Below are 24,139 nucleotides of genomic sequence, written 5' to 3' on the forward strand. Positions count from 1 at the left end.
CAGGATGATAAATCGTCTTAAGATTTCTCAGTACAGAATATTATATGGGAATCTTTATGCTGATTTCTGATGAAGATGTCTCTCCCTGCATGTCACCTACATATATTATGTTATAATAACTCATGTGCTGACCTCTGCCACTAATAATATAACACATGTTCACGTGTGAGACCCGTCCAGCCGCCTCCATGAGGATTGGGCACAGTTGACCCTTTTAGTTACAGTAAACAAAGTTCCGATCACTTTAAAATAAAAGTCCCCGATTCACGGAGCCATTTTGTCTAGTCTCCTGCTGTCTTATGGTGGATATTGTCTACAAGAACATGGCGGCCGCGGGAGCTCAGTACATATTTACCTCTAGTGACCGGGAAGGCTCTGGGAGCTTCTCACGTGACGCTCGGCGCTGTGACCCCGGAAGTAGATGTTTCGGTTGCCTGGACACGGAAGCGGAAGTGCTGGTTTGTGTGCTGGATGGTGCAGAGAGCGGGGAAGTGAATGGTGGAGTAGCCGCGCAGGTGAGGAGATATCGGGATGTCTGAGTGACGCGGTACCGCGGCTGTGTGTGCACAGGCACCAGTAATCTGGCCTGGAGCCTCATGCCTGTCACAGCTGAGGGTCTGCTGCAGTTGTATCCAGTCAGTGAACGGAACAGTCTGCACTGATTTGTAAACTAAACCTGGGACTCCATCCATTAGGTCCCTGACTCCACAGTCCTGGTTACTGGGATGAATGTGGACAATCCCTCCCAGCCCCTTATTTACCTCTGTGGGGGAGGTGCTGAGCATGTACATACAGTGCAGCCCCATTCACTGCTGAGCATGTACATACAGTGCAGCCCCATTCACTGCTGAGCATGTACATACAGTGCAGCCCCGTTCACTGCTGAGCATGTACATACAGTGCAGCCCCGTTCACTGCTGAGCATGTACATACAGTGCAGCCCCGTTCACTGCTGAGCATGTACATACAGTGCAGCCCCGTTCACTGCTGAGCATGTACATACAGTGCAGCCCCGTTCACTGCTGAGCATGTACATACAGTGCAGCCCCGTTCACTGCTGAGCATGTACATACAGTGCAGCCCCGTTCACTGCTGAGCATGTACATACAGTGCAGCCCCGTTCACTGCTGAGCATGTACATACAGTGCAGCCCCGTTCACTGCTGAGCATGTACATACAGTGCAGCCCCGTTCACTGCTGAGCATGTACATACAGTGCAGCCCCGTTCACTGCTGAGCATGTACATACAGTGCAGCCCCGTTCACTGCTGAGCTGTACATACAGTGCAGCCCCGTTCACTGCTGAGCATGTACATACAGTGCAGCCCCGTTCACTGCTGAGCATGTACATACAGTGCAGCCCCGTTCACTGCTGAGCATGTACATACAGTGCAGCCCGTTCACTGCTGAGCATGTACATACAGTGCAGCCCCGTTCACTGCTGAGCATGTACATACAGTGCAGCCCCGTTCACTGCTGAGCATGTACATACAGTGCAGCCCCGTTCACTGCTGAGCATGTACATACAGTGCAGCCCCGTTCACTGCTGAGCATGTACATACAGTGCAGCCCCGTTCACTGCTGAGCATGTACATACAGTGCAGCCCCGTTCACTGCTGAGCATGTACATACAGTGCAGCCCCGTTCACTGCTGAGCATGTACATACAGTGCAGCCCCGTTCACTGCTGAGCATGTACATACAGTGCAGCCCCGTTCACTGCTGAGCATGTACATACAGTGCAGCCCCGTTCACTGCTGAGCATGTACATACAGTGCAGCCCCGTTCACTGCTGAGCATGTACATACAGTGCAGCCCCGTTCACTGCTGAGCATGTACATACAGTGCAGCCCCGTTCACTGCTGAGCATGTACATACAGTGCAGCCCCGTTCACTGCTGAGCATGTACATACAGTGCAGCCCCGTTCACTGCTGAGCATGTACATACAGTGCAGCCCCGTTCACTGCTGAGCATGTACATACAGTGCAGCCCCGTTCACTGCTGAGCATGTACATACAGTGCAGGCCCCGTCACTGCTGAGCATGTACATACAGTGCAGCCCCGTTCACTGCTGAGCATGTACATACAGTGCAGCCCCGTTCACTGCTGAGCATGTACATACAGTGCAGCCCCGTTCACTGCTGAGCATGTACATACAGTGCAGCCCCGTTCACTGCTGAGCATGTACATACAGTGCAGCCCCGTTCACTGCTGAGCATGTACATACAGTGCAGCCCCGTTCACTGCTGAGCATGTACATACAGTGCAGCCCCGTTCACTGCTGAGCATGTACATACAGTGCAGCCCCGTTCACTGCTGAGCATGTACATACAGTGCAGCCCCGTTCACTGCTGAGCATGTACATACAGTGCAGCCCCGTTCACTGCTGAGCATGTACATACAGTGCTGCCCCGTTCACTGCTGAGCATGTACATACAGTGCAGCCCCGTTCACTGCTGAGCATGTACATACAGTGCAGCCCCGTTCACTGCTGAGCATGTACATACAGTGCAGCCCCGTTCACTGCTGAGCATGTACATACAGTGCAGCCCCGTTCACTGCTGAGCATGTACATACAGTGCAGCCCCGTTCACTGCTGAGCATGTACATACAGTGCAGCCCCGTTCACTGCTGAGCATGTACATACAGTGCAGCCCCGTTCACTGCTGAGCATGTACATACAGTGCAGCCCCGTTCACTGCTGAGCATGTACATACAGTGCAGCCCCGTTCACTGCTGAGCATGTACATACAGTGCAGCCCCGTTCACTGCTGAGCATGTACATAAAGTGCAGCCACATTCATCGCAGCTAAAAGCCTGGAACATGGGTCCGAACCCTGCCGACTGCCCAATGAGCGCTTCCATAACTGATGGCAGATCATTGGGGCAGGAGGTCGGGTAGCGCTGAGTGCTCCCGGGTCCTCGTCCTCTCCTGACGCTCCATTCTGTGTCCTGACAATGATTGTAGGTGCCAGGAGAGGACCCAGGGGTGGTAAGTACTTGTCAGCTGTAATGTACTGCTCCCGGCTCCTCTCCTGCTCCTGGTGCAGTTCTACTCCAGGTCTTGATGCAGCTGCACACAACCAGCACAGGACACCGAGCAGAGCGGCACAAGGAGGAGAAGAGCCAAGAAAGGAAAGGCTCCGCTGTGACGGCCCTCTGCTCTGGACGGGCCTCTGCTCTGGACGGGCCTCTGCTCTGGACGGGCCTCTGCTCTGGACGGGCCTCTGCTCTGGACGGGCCTCTGCTCTGGACGGGCCTCTGCTCTGGACGGGCCTCTGCTCTGGACGGGCCTCTGCTCTGGACGGGCCTCTGCTCTGGACGGGCCTCTGCTCTGGACGGGCCTCTGCTCTGGACGGGCCTCTGCTCTGGACGGGCCTCTGCTCTGGACGGGCCTCTGCTCTGGACGGGCTCCGCTGTGACGGGCCTCTGCTCTGGACGGGCCTCTGCTCTGGACGGGCTCCGCTGTGACGGGCCTCTGCTCTGGACGGGCTCCGCTGTGACGGGCCTCTGCTCTGGACGGGCTCCGGTGTGACGGGCTCCGGTGTGACGGGCCTCTGCTCTGGCCGGGCTCCGCTGTGACGGGCCTCTGCTCTGGCCGGGCTCCGCTGTGACGGGCCTCTGCTCTGGCCGGGCTCCGCTGTGACGGGCCTCTGCTCTGGCCGGGCTCCGCTGTGACGGGCCTCTGCTCTGGCCGGGCTCCGCTGTGACGGGCCTCTGCTCTGGCCGGGCTCCGCTGTGACGGGCCTCTGCTCTGGCCGGGCTCCGCTGTGACGGGCCTCTGCTCTGGCCGGGCTCCGCTGTGACGGGCCTCTGCTCTGGCCGGGCTCCGCTGTGACGGGCCTCTGCTCTGGCCGGGCTCCGCTGTGACGGGCTCCGCTGTGACGGGCCTCTGCTCTGGCCGGGCTCCGCTGTGACGGGCCTCTGCTCTGGCCGGGCTCCGCTGTGACGGGCCTCTGCTCTGGCCGGGCTCCGCTGTGACGGGCCTCTGCTCTGGACGGGCTCCGCTGTGACGGGCCTCTGCTCTGGCCGGGCTCCGCTGTGACGGGCCTCTGCTCTGGCCGGGCTCCGCTGTGACGGGCCTCTGCTCTGGACGGGCTCCGCTGTGACGGGCTCCGCTGTGACGGGCCTCTGCTCTGGCCGGGCTCCGCTGTGACGGGCCTCTGCTCTGGCCGGGCTCCGCTGTGACGGGCCTCTGCTCTGGACGGGCTCCGCTGTGACGGGCCTCTGCTCTGGCCGGGCTCCGCTGTGACGGGCCTCTGCTCTGGCCGGGCTCCGCTGTGACGGGCCTCTGCTCTGGACGGGCTCCGCTGTGACGGGCTCCGCTGTGACGGGCCTCTGCTCTGGCCGGGCTCCGCTGTGACGGGCCTCTGCTCTGGACGGGCTCCGCTGTGACGGGCCTCTGCTCTGGCCGGGCTCCGCTGTGACGGGCCTCTGCTCTGGCCGGGCTCCGCTGTGACGGGCCTCTGCTCTGGCCGGGCTCCGCTGTGACGGGCCTCTGCTCTGGACGGGCTCCGCTGTGACGGGCCTCTGCTCTGGGGTGGTATTTCTATATTCTGGGATGGAATTTTGTGCTGTACTGTAGGTGTTGGGGCACCTTACTGGTGAAGCCCCTTAAAGTTGAGCAGTATGAGAATGTTGCCCTTAGATCAAAAATAAAACAGACATTTAAAGGAAATTTCATAATTTTTAGAATTTATTATATTTGTAGAGTCAGTTTATTTTATCACATCCCTTACTGCAAAGCAAAACCCCCCCCCCCCCCCCCCCCCATGCTGTATTACTGATGCTAACTAACCCTGTGTCCTATTCATTGCAGGATTCTTATTTCTTGGGAGGGTGACGTAGAGAAACCACCAGCAAGATGGGGCGCAGGTCAACCTCCTCCACCAAGAGTGGGAAGTTCATGAACCCAACAGACCAAGCTCGTAAGTGTTATGTACATAGCAGAATAGTGAGTGCAGCTCTGGAGTATAATACAGGATGTAACTCAGGATCAGTACAGGATAAGTAATGTCATGTATGTACACAGTGACTGCACCAGCAGCAGAATAGTGAGTGCAGCTCTGGAGTATAATACAGGATGTAACTCAGGATCAGTACAGGATAAGTAATGTCATGTATGTACACAGTGACTGCACCAGCAGCAGAATAGTGAGTGCAGCTCTGGGGTATAATACAGGATGTAACTCAGGATCAGTACAGGATAACTAATGTCATGTATGTACACAGTGACTGCACCAGCAGCAGAATAGTGAGTGCAGCTCTGGAGTATAATACAGGATGTAACTCAGGATCAGTACAGGATAAGTAATGTCATGTATGTACACAGTGACTGCACCAGCAGCAGAATAGTGAGTGCAGCTCTGGGGTATAATACAGGATGTAACTCAAGATCAGTACAGGATAAGTAATGTCATGTATGTACACAGTGACTGCACCAGCAGCAGAATAGTGAGTGCAGCTCTGGAGTATAATACAGGATGTAACTCAGGATCAGTACAGGATCAGTAATGTCATGTATGTACACAGTGACTGCACCAGCAGCAGAATAGTGAGTGCAGCTCTGGAGTATAATACAGGATGTAACTCAGGATCAGTACAGGATAAGTAATGTCATGTATGTACACAGTGACTGCACCAGCAGCAGAATAGTGAGTGCAGCTCTGGGGTATAATACAGGATGTAACTCAGGATCAGTACAGGATAAGTAATGTCATGTATGTACACAGTGACTGCACCAGCAGCAGAATAGTGAGTGCAGCTCTGGGGTATAATACAGGATGTAACTCAGGATCAGTACAGGATAAGTAATGTCATGTATGTACACAGTGACTGCACCAGCAGCAGAATAGTGAGTGCAGCTCTGGAGTATAATACAGGATGTAACTCAGGATCAGTACAGGATAAGTAATGTCATGTATGTACAGTGACTGCACCAGCAGCAGAATAGTGAGTGCAGCTCTGGAGTATAATACAGGATGTAACTCAGGATCAGTACAGGATAAGTAATGTCATGTATGTACAGTGACTGCACCAGCAGCAGAATAGTGAGTGCAGCTCTGGGGTATAATACAGGATGTAACTCAGGATCAGTACAGGATAAGTAATGTCATGTATGTACAGTGACTGCACCAGCAGCAGAATAGTGAGTGCAGCTCTGGAGTATAATACAGGATGTAACTCAGGATCAGTACAGGATAAGTAATGTCATGTATGTACAGTGACTGCACCAGCAGCAGAATAGTGAGTGCAGCTCTGGGGTATAATACAGGATGTAACTCAGGATCAGTACAGGATAAGTAATGTCATGTATGTACACAGTGACTGCACCAGCAGAATAGTGAGTGCAGCTCTGGAGTATAATACAGGATGTAACTCAGGGTCAGTACAGGATAAGTAATGTCATGTATGTACACAGTGACTGCACCAGCAGCAGATTGTGAGTGCAGCTCTGGAGTATGATACAGGATGTAACTCAGGATCAGTACAGGATAAGTAATGGCATGTATGTACACAGTGACTGCACCAGCAGCAGAATAGTGAGTGCAGCTCTGGGGTATAATACAGGATGTAACTCAGGATCAGTACAGGATAAGTAATGTCATGTATGTACAGTGACTGCTCCAGCAGCAGAATAGTGAGTGCAGCTCTGGGGTATAATACAGGATGTAACTCAGGATCAGTACAGGATAAGTAATGTCATGTATGTACACAGTGACTGCACCAGCAGCAGAATAGTGAGTGCAGCTCTGGGGTATAATACAGGAGGTAACTCAGGATCAGTACAGGATAAGTAATGTCATGTATGTACAGTGACTGCTCCAGCAGCAGAATAGTGAGTGCAGCTCTGGGGTATAATACAGGATGTAACTCAGGATCAGTACAGGATAAGTAATGTCATGTATGTACACAGTGACTGCACCAGCAGCAGAATAGTGAGTGCAGCTCTGGGGTATAATACAGGAGGTAACTCAGGATCAGTACAGGATAAGTAATGTCATGTATGTACAGTGACTGCTCCAGCAGCAGAATAGTGAGTGCAGCTCTAGAGTATAATACAGGATGTAACTCAGGATCAGTACAGGATAAGTAATGTCATGTATGTACACAGTGACTGCACCAGCAGCAGAATAGTGAGTGCAGCTCTGGGGTATAATACAGGATGTAACTCAAGATCAGTACAGGATAAGTAATGTCATGTATGTACACAGTGACTGCACCAGCAGCAGAATAGTGAGTGCAGCTCTGGAGTATAATACAGGATGTAACTCAGGATCAGTACAGGATCAGTAATGTCATGTATGTACACAGTGACTGCACCAGCAGCAGAATAGTGAGTGCAGCTCTGGAGTATAATACAGGATGTAACTCAGGATCAGTACAGGATAAGTAATGTCATGTATGTACACAGTGACTGCACCAGCAGCAGAATAGTGAGTGCAGCTCTGGGGTATAATACAGGATGTAACTCAGGATCAGTACAGGATAAGTAATGTCATGTATGTACACAGTGACTGCACCAGCAGCAGAATAGTGAGTGCAGCTCTGGGGTATAATACAGGATGTAACTCAGGATCAGTACAGGATAAGTAATGTCATGTATGTACACAGTGACTGCACCAGCAGCAGAATAGTGAGTGCAGCTCTGGAGTATAATACAGGATGTAACTCAGGATCAGTACAGGATAAGTAATGTCATGTATGTACAGTGACTGCACCAGCAGCAGAATAGTGAGTGCAGCTCTGGAGTATAATACAGGATGTAACTCAGGATCAGTACAGGATAAGTAATGTCATGTATGTACAGTGACTGCACCAGCAGCAGAATAGTGAGTGCAGCTCTGGGGTATAATACAGGATGTAACTCAGGATCAGTACAGGATAAGTAATGTCATGTATGTACAGTGACTGCACCAGCAGCAGAATAGTGAGTGCAGCTCTGGAGTATAATACAGGATGTAACTCAGGATCAGTACAGGATAAGTAATGTCATGTATGTACAGTGACTGCACCAGCAGCAGAATAGTGAGTGCAGCTCTGGGGTATAATACAGGATGTAACTCAGGATCAGTACAGGATAAGTAATGTCATGTATGTACACAGTGACTGCACCAGCAGAATAGTGAGTGCAGCTCTGGAGTATAATACAGGATGTAACTCAGGGTCAGTACAGGATAAGTAATGTCATGTATGTACACAGTGACTGCACCAGCAGCAGATTGTGAGTGCAGCTCTGGAGTATGATACAGGATGTAACTCAGGATCAGTACAGGATAAGTAATGGCATGTATGTACACAGTGACTGCACCAGCAGCAGAATAGTGAGTGCAGCTCTGGGGTATAATACAGGATGTAACTCAGGATCAGTACAGGATAAGTAATGTCATGTATGTACAGTGACTGCTCCAGCAGCAGAATAGTGAGTGCAGCTCTGGGGTATAATACAGGATGTAACTCAGGATCAGTACAGGATAAGTAATGTCATGTATGTACACAGTGACTGCACCAGCAGCAGAATAGTGAGTGCAGCTCTGGGGTATAATACAGGAGGTAACTCAGGATCAGTACAGGATAAGTAATGTCATGTATGTACAGTGACTGCTCCAGCAGCAGAATAGTGAGTGCAGCTCTGGGGTATAATACAGGATGTAACTCAGGATCAGTACAGGATAAGTAATGTCATGTATGTACACAGTGACTGCACCAGCAGCAGAATAGTGAGTGCAGCTCTGGGGTATAATACAGGAGGTAACTCAGGATCAGTACAGGATAAGTAATGTCATGTATGTACAGTGACTGCTCCAGCAGCAGAATAGTGAGTGCAGCTCTAGAGTATAATACAGGATGTAACTCAGGATCAGTACAGGATAAGTAATGTCATGTATGTACACAGTGACTGCACCAGCAGCAGAATAGTGAGTGCAGCTCTGGAGTATAATACAGGATGTAACTCAGGATCAGTACAGGATAAGTAATGTCATGTATGTACACAGTGACTGCACCAGCAGCAGAATAGTGAGTGCAGCTCTGGGGTATAATACAGGATGTAACTCAGGATCAGTACAGGATAAGTAATGTCATGTATGTACACAGTGACTGCACCAGCAGCAGAATAGTGAGTGCAGCTCTGGAGTATAATACAGGATGTAACTCAGGATCAGTACAGGATAAGTAATGTCATGTATGTACACAGTGGCTGCACCAGCAGCAGAATAGTGAGTGCAGCTATGGGGTATAATACAGGATGTAACTCAGGATCAGTACAGGATAAGTAATGTCATGTATGTACACAGTGACTGCACCAGCAGCAGAATAATGAGTGCAGCTCTGGGGTATAATACAGGATGTAACTCAGGATCAGTACAGGATAAGTAATGTCATGTATGTACACAGTGACTGCACCAGCAGCAGAATAGTGAGTGCAGCTCTGGGGTATAATACAGGATGTAACTCAGGATCAGTACAGGATAAGTAATGTCATGTATGTACACAGTGACTGCACCAGCAGCAGAATAGTGAGTGCAGCTCTGGAGTATAATACATGATGTAACTCAGGATCAGTACAGGATAAGTAATGTCATGTATGTACACAGTGACTGCACCAGCAGCAGAATAGTGAGTGCAGCTCTGGGGTATAATACATGATGTAACTCAGGATCAGTACAGGATAACTAATGTCATGTATGTACAGTGACTGCACCAGCAGCAGAATAGTGAGTGCAGCTCTGGAGTATAATACAGGATGTAACTCAGGATCAGTACAGGATAAGTAATGTCATGTATGTACACAGTGACTGCACCAGCAGCAGAATAGTGAGTGCAGCTCTGGGGTATAATACAGGATGTAACTCAGGATCAGTACAGGATAAGTAATGTCATGTATGTACACAGTGACTGCACCAGCAGCAGAATAGTGAGTGCAGCGCTGGAGTATAATACAGGATGTAACTCAGGATCAGTACAGGATAAGTAATGTCATGTATGTACACAGTGACTGCACCAGCAGCAGAATAGTGAGTGCAGCTCTGGAGTATAATACAGGATGTAACTCAAGATCAGTACAGGATAAGTAATGTCATGTATGTACACAGTGACTGCACCAGCAGCAGAATAGTGAGTGCAGCTCTGGAGTATAATACAGGATGTAACTCAGGATCAGTACAGGATAAGTAATGTCATGTATGTACACAGTGACTGCACCAGCAGCAGAATAGTGAGTGCAGCTCTGGAGTATAATACAGGATGTAACTCAGGATCAGTACAGGATAAGTAATGTCATGTATGTACACAGTGACTGCACCAGCAGCAGAATAGTGAGTGCAGCTCTGGAGTATAATACAGGATGTAACTCAGGATCAGTACAGGATAAGTAATGTCATGTATGTACAGTGACTGCACCAGCAGCAGAATAGTGAGTGCAGCTCTGGAGTATAATACAGGATGTAACTCAGGGTCAGTACAGGATAAGTAATGTCATGTATGTACACAGTGACTGTACCAGCAGCAGATTGTGAGTGCAGCTCTGGAGTATGATACAGGATGTAACTCAGGATCAGTACAGGATAAGTAATGGCATGTATGTACACAGTGACTGCACCAGCAGCAGAATAGTGAGTGCAGCTCTGGGGTATAATACAGGATGTAACTCAGGATCAGTACAGGATAAGTAATGTCATGTATGTACACAGTGACTGCACCACCAGCAGAATAGTGAGTGCAGCTCTGGAGTATAATACAGGATGTAACTCAGGATCAGTACAGGATAAGTAATGTCATGTATGTACAGTGACTGCTCCAGCAGCAGAATAGTGAGTGCAGCTCTGGGGTATAATACAGGATGTAACTCAGGATCAGTACAGGATAAGTAATGTCATGTATGTACACAGTGACTGCACCAGCAGCAGAATAGTGAGTGCAGCTCTGGGGTATAATACAGGAGGTAACTCAGGATCAGTACAGGATAAGTAATGTCATGTATGTACAGTGACTGCTCCAGCAGCAGAATAGTGAGTGCAGCTCTAGAGTATAATACAGGATGTAACTCAGGATCAGTACAGGATAAGTAATGTCATGTATGTACACAGTGACTGCACCACCAGCAGAATAGTGAGTGCAGCTCTGGAGTATAATACAGGATGTAACTCAGGATCAGTACAGGATAAGTAATGTCATGTATGTACAGTGACTGCTCCAGCAGCAGAATAGTGAGTGCAGCTCTGGGGTATAATACAGGATGTAACTCAGGATCAGTACAGGATAAGTAATGTCATGTATGTACACAGTGACTGCACCAGCAGCAGAATAGTGAGTGCAGCGCTGGAGTATAATACAGGATGTAACTCAGGATCAGTACAGGATAAGTAATGTCATGTATGTACACAGTGACTGCACCAGCAGCAGAATAGTGAGTGCAGCTCTGGAGTATAATACAGGATGTAACTCAGGATCAGTACATGATAAGTAATGCCATGTATGTACACAGTGACTGCACCAGCAGCAGAATAGTGAGTGCAGCTCTGGAGTATAATACAGGATGTAACTCAGGATCAGTACAGGATAAGTAATGTCATGTATGTACACAGTGACTGCACCAGCAGCAGAATAGTGAGTGCAGCTCTGGAGTATAATACAGGATGTAACTCAGGATCAGTACAGGATAAGTAATGTCATGTATGTACAGTGACTGCACCAGCAGCAGAATAGTGAGTGCAGCTCTGGAGTATAATACAGGATGTAACTCAGGGTCAGTACAGGATAAGTAATGTCATGTATGTACACAGTGACTGCACCAGCAGCAGATTGTGAGTGCAGCTCTGGAGTATGATACAGGATGTAACTCAGGATCAGTACAGGATAAGTAATGGCATGTATGTACACAGTGACTGCACCAGCAGCAGAATAGTGAGTGCAGCTCTGGGGTATAATACAGGATGTAACTCAGGATCAGTACAGGATAAGTAATGTCATGTATGTACACAGTGACTGCACCAGCAGCAGAATAGTGAGTGCAGCTCTGGGGTATAATACAGGATGTAACTCAGGATCAGTACAGGATAAGTAATGTCATGTATGTACACAGTGACTGCACCACCAGCAGAATAGTGAGTGCAGCTCTGGAGTATAATACAGGATGTAACTCAGGATCAGTACAGGATAAGTAATGTCATGTATGTACACAGTGACTGCACCAGCAGCAGAATAGTGAGTGCAGCTCTGGGGTATAATACAGGAGGTAACTCAGGATCAGTACAGGATAAGTAATGTCATGTATGTACACAGTGACTGCACCAGCAGCAGAATAGTGAGTGCAGCTCTGGGGTATAATACAGGAGGTAACTCAGGATCAGTACAGGATAAGTAATGTCATGTATGTACAGTGACTGCTCCAGCAGCAGAATAGTGAGTGCAGCTCTGGGGTATAATACAGGATGTAACTCAGGATCAGTACAGGATAAGTAATGTCATGTATGTACAGTGACTGCTCCAGCAGCAGAATAGTGAGTGCAGCTCTAGAGTATAATACAGGATGTAACTCAGGATCAGTACAGGATAAGTAATGTCATGTATGTACACAGTGACTGCACAAGCAGCAGAATAGTGAGTGCAGCTCTGGAGTATAATACAGGATGTAACTCAGGATCAGTACAGGATAAGTAATGTCATGTATGTACACAGTGACTGCACCAGCAGCAGAATAGTGAGTGCAGCTCTGGGGTATAATACAGGATGTAACTCAGGATCAGTACAGGATAAGTAATGTCATGTATGTACACAGTGACTGCACCAGCAGCAGAATAGTGAGTGCAGCTCTGGAGTATAATACAGGATGTAACTCAGGATCAGTACAGGATAAGTAATGTCAGGTATGTACACAGTGACTGCACCAGCAGCAGAATAGTGAGTGCAGCTCTGGGGTATAATACAGGGTGTAACTCAGGATCAGTACAGGATAAGTAATGTCATGTATGTACACAGTGACTGCACCAGCAGCAGAATAGTGAGTGCAGCTCTGGGGTATAATACAGGATGTAACTCAGGATCAGTACAGGATAAGTAATGTCATGTATGTACACAGTGACTGCACCAGCAGCAGAATAGTGAGTGCAGCTCTGGAGTATAATACAGGATGTAACTCAGGATCAGTACAGGATAAGTAATGTCATGTATGTACACAGTGACTGCACCAGCAGCAGAATAGTGAGTGCAGCTCTGGGGTATAATACAGGATGTAACTCAGGATCAGTACAGGATAAGTAATGTCATGTATGTACACAGTGACTGCACCAGCAGCAGAATAGTGAGTGCAGCTCTGGAGTATAATACAGGATGTAACTCAGGATCAGTACAGGATAAGTAATGTCATGTATGTACAGTGACTGCACCAGCAGCTGAATAGTGAGTGCAGCTCTGGGGTATAATACAGGATGTAACTCAGGATCAGTACAGGATAAGTAATGTCATGTATGTACACAGTGACTGCACCAGCAGCAGAATAGTGAGTGCAGCTCTGGGGTATAATACAGGATGTAACTCAGGATCAGTACAGGATAAGTAATGTCATGTATGTACACAGTGACTGCACCAGCAGCAGAATAGTGAGTGCAGCTCTGGAGTATAATACAGGATGTAACTCAGGATCAGTACAGGATAAGTAATGTCATGTATGTACACAGTGACTGCACCAGCAGCAGAATAGTGAGTGCAGCTCTGGGGTATAATACAGGATGTAACTCAGGATCAGTACAGGATAAGTAATGTCATGTATGTACACAGTGACTGCACCAGCAGCAGAATAGTGAGTGCAGCTCTGGAGTATAATACAGGATGTAACTCAGGATCAGTACAGGATAAGTAATGTCATGTATTTACAGAGTGACTGCACCAGCAGCAGAATAGTGAGTGCAGCTCTGGGGTATAATACAGGATGTAACTCAGGATCAGTACAGGATAAGTAATGTCATGTATGTACAGTGACTGCACCAGCAGCAGAATAGTGAGTGCAGCTCTCGGGTATAATACAGGATGTAACTGAGGATCAGTACAGGATAAGTAATGTCATGTATGTACACAGTGACTGCACCAGCAGAATAGTGAGTGCAGCTCTGGGGTATAATACAGGATGTAACTCAGGATCAGTACAGGATAAGTAATGTCATGTATGTACAGTGACTGCACCAGCAGCAGAATAGTGAGTGCAGCTCTGGAGTATAATACAGGATGTAACCCAGGATCAGTACAGGATAAGTAATGTCATGTATGTACACAGTGACTGCACCAGCAGCAGAATAGTGAGTGCAGCTCTGGGGTATAATACATGATGTAACTCAGGATCAGTACAGGATAACTAATGTCATGTATGTACAGTGACTGCACCAGCAGCAGAATAGTGAGTGCAGCTCTGGAGTATAATACATGATGTAACTCAGGATCAGTACAGGATAAGTAATGTCATGTATGTACACAGTGACTGCACCAGCAGCAGAATAGTGAGTGCAGCTCTGGGGTATAATACATGATGTAACTCAGGATCAGTACAGGATAACTAATGTCATGTATGTACAGTGACTGCACCAGCAGCAGAATAGTGAGTGCAGCTCTGGAGTATAATACAGGATGTAACTCAGGATCAGTACAGGATAAGTAATGTCATGTATGTACACAGTGACTGCACCAGCAGCAGAATAGTGAGTGCAGCTCTGGGGTATAATACAGGATGTAACTCAGGATCAGTACAGGATAAGTAATGTCATGTATGTACACAGTGACTGCACCAGCAGCAGAATAGTGAGTGCAGCTCTGGGGTATAATACAGGATGTAACTCAGGATCAGTACAGGATAAGTAATGTCATGTATGTACACAGTGACTGCACCAGCAGCAGAATAGTGAGTGCAGCTCTGGAGTATAATACAGGATGTAACTCAGGATCAGTACAGGATAAGTAATGCCATGTATGTACACAGTGACTGCACCAGCAGCAGAATAGTGAGTGCAGCTCTGGAGTATAATACAGGATGTAACTCAGGATCAGTACAGGATAAGTAATGTCATGTATGTACACAGTGACTGCACCAGCAGCAGAATAGTGAGTGCAGCTCTGGAGTATAATACAGGATGTAACTCAGGATCAGTACAGGATAAGTAATGTCATGTATGTACAGTGACTGCACCAGCAGCAGAATAGTGAGTGCAGCTCTGGAGTATAATACAGGATGTAACTCAGGGTCAGTACAGGATAAGTAATGTCATGTATGTACACAGTGACTGCACCAGCAGCAGATTTTGAGTGCAGCTCTGGAGTATGATACAGGATGTAACTCAGGATCAGTACAGGATAAGTAATGGCATGTATGTACACAGTGACTGCACCAGCAGCAGAATAGTGAGTGCAGCTCTGGGGTATAATACAGGATGTAACTCAGGATCAGTACAGGATAAGTAATGTCATGTATGTACACAGTGACTGCACCACCAGCAGAATAGTGAGTGCAGCTCTGGAGTATAATACAGGATGTAACTCAGGATCAGTACAGGATAAGTAATGTCATGTATGTACACAGTGACTGCACCAGCAGCAGAATAGTGAGTGCAGCTCTGGAGTATAACACAGGATGTAACGCAGGATCAGTACAGGATAAGTAATGTCATGTATGTGCACAGTGACTGCACCAGCAGAATAGTGAGTGCAGCTCTGGAGTATAATACAGGATGTAACTCAGGATCATTACAGGATAAGTAATGTCAGGTATGTACACAGTGACTGCACCAGCAGCAGAATAGTGAGTGCAGCTCTGGGGTATAATACAGGGTGTAACTCAGGATCAGTACAGGATAAGTAATGTCATGTATGTACACAGTGACTGCACCAGCAGCAGAATAGTGAGTGCAGCTGTGGGGTATAATACAGTATGTAACTCAGGATCAGTACAGGATAAGTAATGTCATGTATGTACACAGTGACTGCACCAGCAGCAGAATAGTGAGTGCAGCTCTGGAGTATAACACAGGATGTAACGCAGGATCAGTACAGGATAAGTAATGTCATGTATGTGCACAGTGACTGCACCAGCAGAATAGTGAGTGCAGCTCTGGAGTATAATACAGGATGTAACTCAGGATCATTACAGGATAAGTAATGTCAGGTATGTACACAGTGACTGCACCAGCAGCAGAATAGTGAGTGCAGCTCTGGGGTATAATACAGGGTGTAACTCAGGATCAGTACAGGATAAGTAATGTCATGTATGTACACAGTGACTGCACCAGCAGCAGAATAGTGAGTGCAGCTGTGGGGTATAATACAGTATGTAACTCAGGATCAGTACAGGATAAGTAATGTCATGTATGTACACAGTGACTGCACCAGCAGCAGAATAGTGAGTGCAGCTCTGGGGTATAATACAGGATGTAACTCAGGATCAGTACAGGATAAGTAATGTCATGTATGTACACAGTGACTGCACCAGCAGCAGATAGTGAGTGCATCTCTGGGGTATAATACAGGATGTAACTCAGGATCAGTACAGGATAAGTAATGTCATGTATGTACACAGTGACTGCACCAGCAGCAGAATAGTGAGTGCAGCTCTGGGGTATAATACAGGAGGTAACTCAGGATCAGTACAGGATAAGTAATGTCATGTATGTACAGTGACTGCTCCAGCAGCAGAATAGTGAGTGCAGCTCTAGAGTATAATACAGGATGTAACTCAGGATCAGTACAGGATAAGTAATGTCATGTATGTACACAGTGACTGCACCAGCAGCAGAATAGTGAGTGCAGCTCTGGGGTATAATACAGGATGTAACTCAGGATCAGTACAGGATAAGTAATGTCATGTATGTACACAGTGACTGCACCAGCAGCAGAATAGTGAGTGCAGCTCTGGGGTATAATACAGGATGTAACTCAGGATCAGTACAGGATAAGTAATGTCATGTATGTACAGTGACTGCACCAGCAGCAGAATAGTGAGTGCAGCTCTGGAGTATAATACAGGATGTAACTCAGGATCAGTACAGGATAAGTAATGTCATGTATGTACACAGGGACTGCACCAGCAGCAGAATAGTGAGTGCAGCTCTGGAGTATAATACAGGATGTAACTCAGGATCAGTACAGGATAAGTAATGTCATGTATGTACACAGTGACTGCACCAGCAGCAGAATAGTGAGTGCAGCTCTGGGGTATAATATTGTGTAGATGCACTCTATATGTTTCCTATACGGTGGAGATCAGGACATCTGATGTGTTATTATGTGACTGATCTGTGCTCTGTTCTGCCCCCTGCAGGAAAGGAGGCGAGGAAGCGGGAGCTGAAGAAGGTAAGTCATTGGCCACGTCTCAGGGTTGAGTTATGTGGCGGTGTACTCGTGTTGTTGTGATATTTTGGTGCTTTATACGAGTCTTTCGGTTCTCTCCATTGTAGAACAAGAAGCAGCGGATGATGGTCAGAGCCGCGGTGCTGAAGATGAAAGACCCAAAGCAAATCATCCGGGACATGGAGAAGCTGGACGAGATGGGTGAGTGCGGGGTGGGACGATACCTTCTGTAACTTGGAGGGATCGATACGTGTGTTCATCCTGAGCTGACTGATTCATGAGTACAGATATGAATAATAGAGATGACTGAGTATGTTCTGTGGAGGTGTCCCCCCCCCCCCCCGCACCCCCCGCTGACGTCTCTTCCTTCTGATCTTCAGAATTTAACCCCGTCCAGCAGCCGCAACTCAATGAAAAAGTTCTTAAAGACAAAAGGAAGAAGCTGCGGGAGACGTTTGAGCGCATTCTGCGTCTGTACGAGAAGGAGAACCCCGAAACCTACAAGGAACTGCGCAAAATCGAACTGGACTATGAGCACAAGAGGGCGCAGCTGAGCCAGTACTTCGATGCCGTTAAGGTCAGTTCTGCTGCTGTCTTATAGACTGTTGTCCCTGATCTCCCCAGTCTCCCCAGTCACGTCTGAATGACCCCTGAGGTCAGGGATCGGCTCCTACAGAACCAGAAGCTGAATTTTTTGTTTTTGGGATTCTGTTTTTCTTCCATCTGAGGGTGTAGACAGTCGAGGCCACGTCCTGTGAGCTGAGCCCAGTGGCCGTGGTCAGAGGGTTATCCGGCTGTGTGAGGTCTGATGTTTTTAGTCACTGAAATCAATCACAGATCTTGAAAACTGAGAGGAACTGAAGCAATGATGAGACGTGTGACGTGTACGGCTGGGTTTATACGAAGTTTTTTGCCCATAGAACACGTCTGGTGGATTCCCGAAATGTCCTTATGGCACAAATGTATCCTGCCTGCATGCTTATACACTGGGACATGTTTCCTGAGGTCCCCTCCTACCCCCTGAATGTGGGGGTAGAGTGAACTGATGTCTGGGTGTATCCCCAGTGATGTTACTGTCCTATAGCAGAGACGCATCTGCTCCGGAGGGATGTGATACTCTGCATCCGCCCCCATAGGCTTCTATTGCCTCCATTGAGCGCATACATCATCCAGTAGGATAGACACTGCCTGCTGCATCTTTCCATCCTGCCGTTTTCGGCGGATGTCTGTTACTGGTCCTCGGTGCCCCTCCTGCGGGTCCTCGGTGCCCCTCCTGCGGGTCCTCGGTGCCCCTTCTGCGGGTCCTCGGTGCCCCTTCTGCGGGTCCTCGGTGCCCCTTCTGCGGCTCCTCGGTGCCCCTTCTGCGGCTCCTCGGTGCCCCTTCTGCGGCTCCTCGGTGCCCCTTCTGCGGCTCCTCGGTGCCCCTTCTGCGGCTCCTCGGTGCCCCTTCTGCGGCTCCTCGGTGCCCCTTCTGCGGCTCCTCGGTGCCCCTTCTGCGGCTCCTCGGTGCCCCTTCTGCGGCTCCTCGGTGCCCCTTCTGCGGCTCCTCGGTGCCCCTTCTGCGGCTCCTCGGTGCCCCTTCTGCGGCTCCTCGGTGCCCCTTCTGCTGGTCCTCGGTGCCCCTTCTGCTGGTCCTCGGTGCCCCTTCTGCGGGTCCTCGGTGCCCCTTCTGCGGGTCCTCGGTGCCCCTTCTGCGGGTCCTCGGTGCCCCTTCTGCGGGTCCTCGGTGCCCCTTCTGCGGGTCCTCGGTGCCCCTTCTGCGGGTCCTCGGTGCCCCTTCTGCGGGTCCTCGGTGCCCCTTCTGCGGGTCCTCGGTGCCCCTTCTGCGGGTCCTGGGGGCCCCTTCTGCGGGTCCTCGGGGCCCCTTCTGCTGGTCCTCGGTGCCCCTTCTGCGGGTCCTCGGTGCCCCTTCTGCTGGTCCTCGGGGCCCCTTCTGCTGGTCCTCGGTGCCCCTTCTGCTGGTCCTCGGGGCCCCTTCTGCTGGTCCTCGGGGCCCCTTCTGCTGGTCCTCGGGGCCCCTTCTGCTGGTCCTCGGGGCCCCTTCTGCGGGTCCTCGGGGCCCCTTCTGCGGGTCCTCGGGGCCCCTTCTGCGGGTCCTCGGGGCCCCTTCTGCGGGTCCTCGGGGCCCCTTCTGCGGGTCCTCGGGGCCCCTTCTGCGGGTCCTCGGGGCCCCTTCTGCGGGTCCTCGGGGCCCCTTCTGCGGGTCCTCGGTGCCCCTTCTGCGGGTCCTCGGTGCCCCTTCTGCGGGTCCTCGGTGCCCCTTCTGCGGGTCCTCGGTGCCCCTTCTGCGGGTCCTCGGTGCCCCTTCTGCGGGTCCTCGGTGCCCCTTCTGCGGGTCCTCGGTGCCCCTTCTGCGGGTCCTCGGTGCCCCTTCTGCGGGTCCTCGGTGCCCCTTCTGCGGGTCCTCGGTGCCCCTTCTGCGGGTCCTCGGTGCCCCTTCTGCGGGTCCTCGGTGCCCCTTCTGCTGGTATATTTCAATGGGTTTGCTGAGCTTATACCAAAATTGTAGTGTGAACGTAGGTAACATGTGTGTTTTGTGTGTAGAACGCTCAGCACGTGGAAGTGGAGAGCATCCCCCTGCCGGACCTGCCCCATGCTCCCTCTAATATCCTGATACAAGACATCCCCCTCCCCGGAGCGCAGCCCCCCTCCATCCTGAAGAAGACGTCTGCCTATGGGTGAGTGCAGCTCCTGAGTAACACTCGTTCTCCTGAGTCCTCTCGCCTCCCTCCATGCTGTAACCATGGTCTGCTCTGTGTTCCCAGACCCCCTGGCCGGGGCATCTCCATGCCCTTCCCCCCTGGACATGGTGTTCCCCGTTTACCCCCAGGAAAGAAGCCCCCGGGGCCCCCGCCAGGCCCTCCCCCACCACAGGTCCTGCAGATGTACGGCCGGAAGGTTGGCTTTGCTTTAGAGAACATCATGAAGAGAAGGGAGGAGGAGAGGTACAGCCCAGAGGGAGGTAAGTGGCTCTGTATGATCAGAGGATGGTGGTGGCTTCCCTCACCGCTCTCTGGATCATTGAAGGATGTGTGTGGGGCGGTGCCCTGCAGGTACATGGGGTAAGGCCCTAGTCTGTGGGCTAAGGTCCTGCACCAGTGTAAGTGGGAATCACAGGATTAAAGTTCCTGGTGGGAACAGGTCAGGTCATTGCGGCTTCAGTCTTTACCTTTGCCCAGTGATCACATGATGGTAGAGCGAAGCCCCCAGGGGGCGTCCCCCACTACAGGGGCAGAGTTCTCCTTGTGGCCCCTATACATCCTTCAATGCTCCTTGAGCATTGGAAGGGCTATTCCTGGATCTGTGTAGTTAAGATACTTCAAAACTCAGATGAACATTGCAGTCTCTTCCCTTATTATGAAGCATGACGCCATGCACAGTATAGTGGCTATACTTGGTATTGCAGCTCCGTCCTATTCACGTGAATGGGTCTAAGCTGCACACAAGTGGAAAGCGCCATGACGGTATCTCTGTGTTATCGTCCTGGTGGTCAGTGCGTCCTCTTCTCTTCAGTGCTAAAAAGTCACCGTGACGCCTCCAGCTCCAGCGAGGATGAGGACTACCCCAACGAGATGGAGCAGGATAAGGACGATGAGGGCAGCAGTGACGAGGACAGCGACAGCAACCACTCAGACGGCCGAGAGAGCGATGGCGGCGAGTATGCCCAGCGTGACGATGAGAAGAAAGGGGGAGGTGACAAGAAGGGGGCAGGTAAGTTACACCGCTCGCTGAAGCCTGGGGTCTGTATTATGACCGTGTGCACAAGGTGATGGATCTTCTTGCCCCTCAGGTCACAGCGTGCGTTTTGCCGACGCTACAGAAAAGCCTCACAAGAAAAAGAAGAAAAACGTCAAGGACCTGACCCCGCTGCAGGCCATGATGTTACGTATGGCAGGTAAGTCATCACAAGAAGTGCATGGACAGAATCCTGGTAAGTAGTTCACCTCCTGTACAGTCTCCTCATGTCTCATGTGCTAAATCTATAGGTCAAGAGGTCACAGAAGAAGACGAGGATCACGAAGCTGAAGAATATTCCTCCTCCTCCTCCTCATCAGAAGACGAGTCCGGCTCTGAGGACGAGCAGAAGAACGAGGAGTCGAAGCCGGAATCTGCGGAGAGCAGCTCCTCCTCCTCAGCCCCCATCACTGTACCCCCTCCTGTTACCGTCCCACCACCGCCCCTGCAGATGCCACCGTCTATCATGACCGGACCACCACCGCTAGGTCCACCGCCGGTGCCACCACTTCGCCCACCGGGACCCCCCACAGGGATGCCACCAGGGCCCCCTCCAGGTAATACATGAGCGATGGCAGATGCCGGCTCTGAGACCTGCAGAAGATGTTCATAACTCTGTGCTGATTATTATTCCAGGTGCACCCCCATTCCTAAGACCCCCAGGCCTCCGGGGTCCTCCACCTCGCCTGTTGCCTCCAGGACCTCCACCTGGCCGACCTCCAGGCCCACCTCCAGGGCCTCCTCCTGGTTTGCCCCCAGGTCCCCCACCTCGAGGCCCCCCACCACGTCTGCCCCCTCCTGCCCCCCCAGGTATGTGCTGTCTGTACTGTCTGCTCTCCTCAGCGGGAGGGCTCCAGACCTTCTGTACTGCACCTGCAGCTTTTCGTGGGTTTTGTACGGGTTCTGAAGTCATCATTAAATGGGCTTTCTCTATTATGAGCCTCTGCTGGTAGTAACTCTGCTGCCCGGCAGGTGGTGCTGGACTCTCTGATCACTACCGGCACCGACTGCTTGGACCATTATGTAAAGTCGTCTAATTTCCCTTCCTTGTCTCCTGTTTGTGCAGGTATGCCCCCTCCTCCCCGCGCCATGATGCGTCCTCCCATGGTTCCTCCTCCGGGCACTGCCCCCCCAGGCCTCTATCCCCCAACACCGCTGGCAAACCCTGGAGTCCTGAGCGCACCCCCCAGCCTGATACAGAGACCCAAGTCAGACGACGGAGGGGCCACCATTGAGAAGAAAGCCACCGCCACGATCAGCGCCAAGCCCCAGATCACCAATCCCAAGGCCGAGGTGACGCGCTTCGTGCCGGTCGCTCTACGCGTACGACGAGAACATAAAGGTGCCCCGGCTGCAGCCCCCACCAAAAAGCATGAAGAGGAGGTGGTGCGGCCACCCGTGAAAACGGGTCCCAAGGTGGGAAACCCTCAGCCTGTGCAGACCAAGGACGATATGTACGAGGCCTTCATGAAAGAGATGGAGGGGCTGCTATAGAGCAGCGGGCACAGTACAACGCCGCAGCACTGCTCCTCGTGTTAGGATTACTCTGGATCGTAGTCCGGTTCTATCTCCGCTCCAGGTCCGTTATGTCGACCATTTGCTTTTATTTTTATTGTCTTGTAATTAAATGTGTGATTTAAATGACTCCTCGGATCCTGTGATGCTGGGGGCAGATGCTGCGCGGCGGTCACTGACCTCTATATAGGCTCCTTCTATACTGTAACCTACCTCAGGGGGCAGGGACTTATTCCAGAGACCCCCAGAGGTGAGACCTGAAGAATATCAATGAGTGATATATATCAGTGTCTTCTCCGTATCATCATCCATGTGATTGTTACTAATAAACCCCCTGACCCCTCCCCCCCCCTGTATAGATTCTGTGGGTTCCTATAAGGTCAGATCCACCGTCTATATCATCCAGGTACAGTCCTGTCCTCGGACATACAGGGGGGGAAGAGTCCGTGTTTGTTGTGGGATTAATCAGTGTCTGCTTCACAAATATTGGCTCTCCCCCATTTCAGGCCTCTGTAGACAGTGCAGGGGGGGCCCCGGGCCCTAATCCATAATCATTGGGCAATGTGCATCCACAACAGATGGAAAATATGGGGCCCCAGGGCCCAGATAACTGGTGTCATCACCACTAGGAATTTAGTGTCTGAGTTAAAACTGTTCCTAGACCATTGAAACCAATCAGAGCTCAGCTTTTATAGACAGGTGTGGGACAATGAAAGTTGAGCTCTGATTGGTTTCCATGGGTAACTAGAACAGTTCTGTTGTCAGAAACTTCGGATAAATCTCTCCGATCAGTGTCCCCTCAACTTGCACACCTAAGCTCAGCGGAGGCCGGGGATGGAGGCCATAGAGTCGCATCCGCCCCATAGCCTGTAATGGCCTCCGCTGAGCATATGCTGCTCTCCAGCAGAATGATATAGAGCAGTGTGCTGCATGTAATGTATGTGGTGTGGATTGGGAATCCTTGTAGCGTGTGCATGTGAGGCTATCGCACTGCATCGTACACACACATATACACTTACATACATGTACATATGTATCACACAATGTGCACCACTCCTGGCGTGCGACACTGGAATTACTTTTACATTTCTTAGTAAATCCGCTTCAGCTCTTGCTGGAATCTAAATCTCCGCCAGGTCAGACCCGATAGTATCCTGCAGCAGGTTTAGTATATTTGGTGGTCGTGTGCGGTATAAATGCAACTTTTTAATGCCTTGTGTGCCAGAAAACTAGTGATGAAGGAATGATAGATCCCCTCATAGACAAACCGAAACACCAAGAATATGTAACTGTACATGTTACACACACAGGTCCTGCACTGGAGGTATAAAGAGCAGCAGCTTCACCTGAGAGCTCCGCCTCTTCACTGCTGCAGACATCACCCCCTCCCTGCTGACTGCAGAGGATGTGACAGCAGTGATTACTCATCAGTGGGAGGAGCTACACACTGGTAGGAGGAGCTACACACTGGTAGGAGGAGCTACACACACACACACACACACACACACTGGTAGGAGGGAGGTGCTGGGGGTGGTGTGTGCTCTGAGTAGCTGCTGCTCTGTACA

The 24,139-nt window shown here is 50.3% G+C and overlaps 1 protein-coding gene across 1 annotated transcript; it reads left to right on the plus strand.

The window, feature by feature from the left end:
• The first annotated feature begins 362 nt into the window (after nucleotides 1-362).
• Nucleotides 363-22,703, plus strand: WBP11 (WW domain binding protein 11). Its single transcript, XM_072127045.1, has 12 exons — nucleotides 363-515; nucleotides 4,819-4,927; nucleotides 17,296-17,327; nucleotides 17,432-17,525; nucleotides 17,705-17,901; nucleotides 19,869-20,002; nucleotides 20,090-20,286; nucleotides 20,838-21,035; nucleotides 21,115-21,219; nucleotides 21,311-21,616; nucleotides 21,696-21,869; nucleotides 22,126-22,703. The coding sequence occupies exons 2-12, from the start codon at nucleotides 4,864-4,866 to the stop codon at nucleotides 22,551-22,553; spliced, it is 1,929 nt and encodes a 642-aa protein (XP_071983146.1). The 5' UTR covers nucleotides 363-515; nucleotides 4,819-4,863; the 3' UTR covers nucleotides 22,554-22,703.
• Nucleotides 22,704-24,139: the final 1,436 nt, after the last annotated feature.

The sequence above is a fragment of the Engystomops pustulosus genome, chromosome 10 (genome assembly GCF_040894005.1).
Source record: "Engystomops pustulosus chromosome 10, aEngPut4.maternal, whole genome shotgun sequence".
NCBI lineage: Eukaryota > Metazoa > Chordata > Amphibia > Anura > Leptodactylidae > Engystomops > Engystomops pustulosus.

Excerpts from the sequence above, each read along its gene's own strand:
- WBP11 (XM_072127045.1), top strand. The coding sequence starts at position 4,864 with ATGGGGCGCAGGTCAACCTCCTCCACCAAGAGTGGGAAGTTCATGAAC. Across the intron at positions 17,328-17,431 it reads GGAAGCGGGAGCTGAAGAAG|AACAAGAAGCAGCGGATGAT; the intron begins GTAAGTCATTGG and ends TCTCCATTGTAG. Across the intron at positions 21,617-21,695 it reads GCCACCAGGGCCCCCTCCAG|GTGCACCCCCATTCCTAAGA; the intron begins GTAATACATGAG and ends TTATTATTCCAG.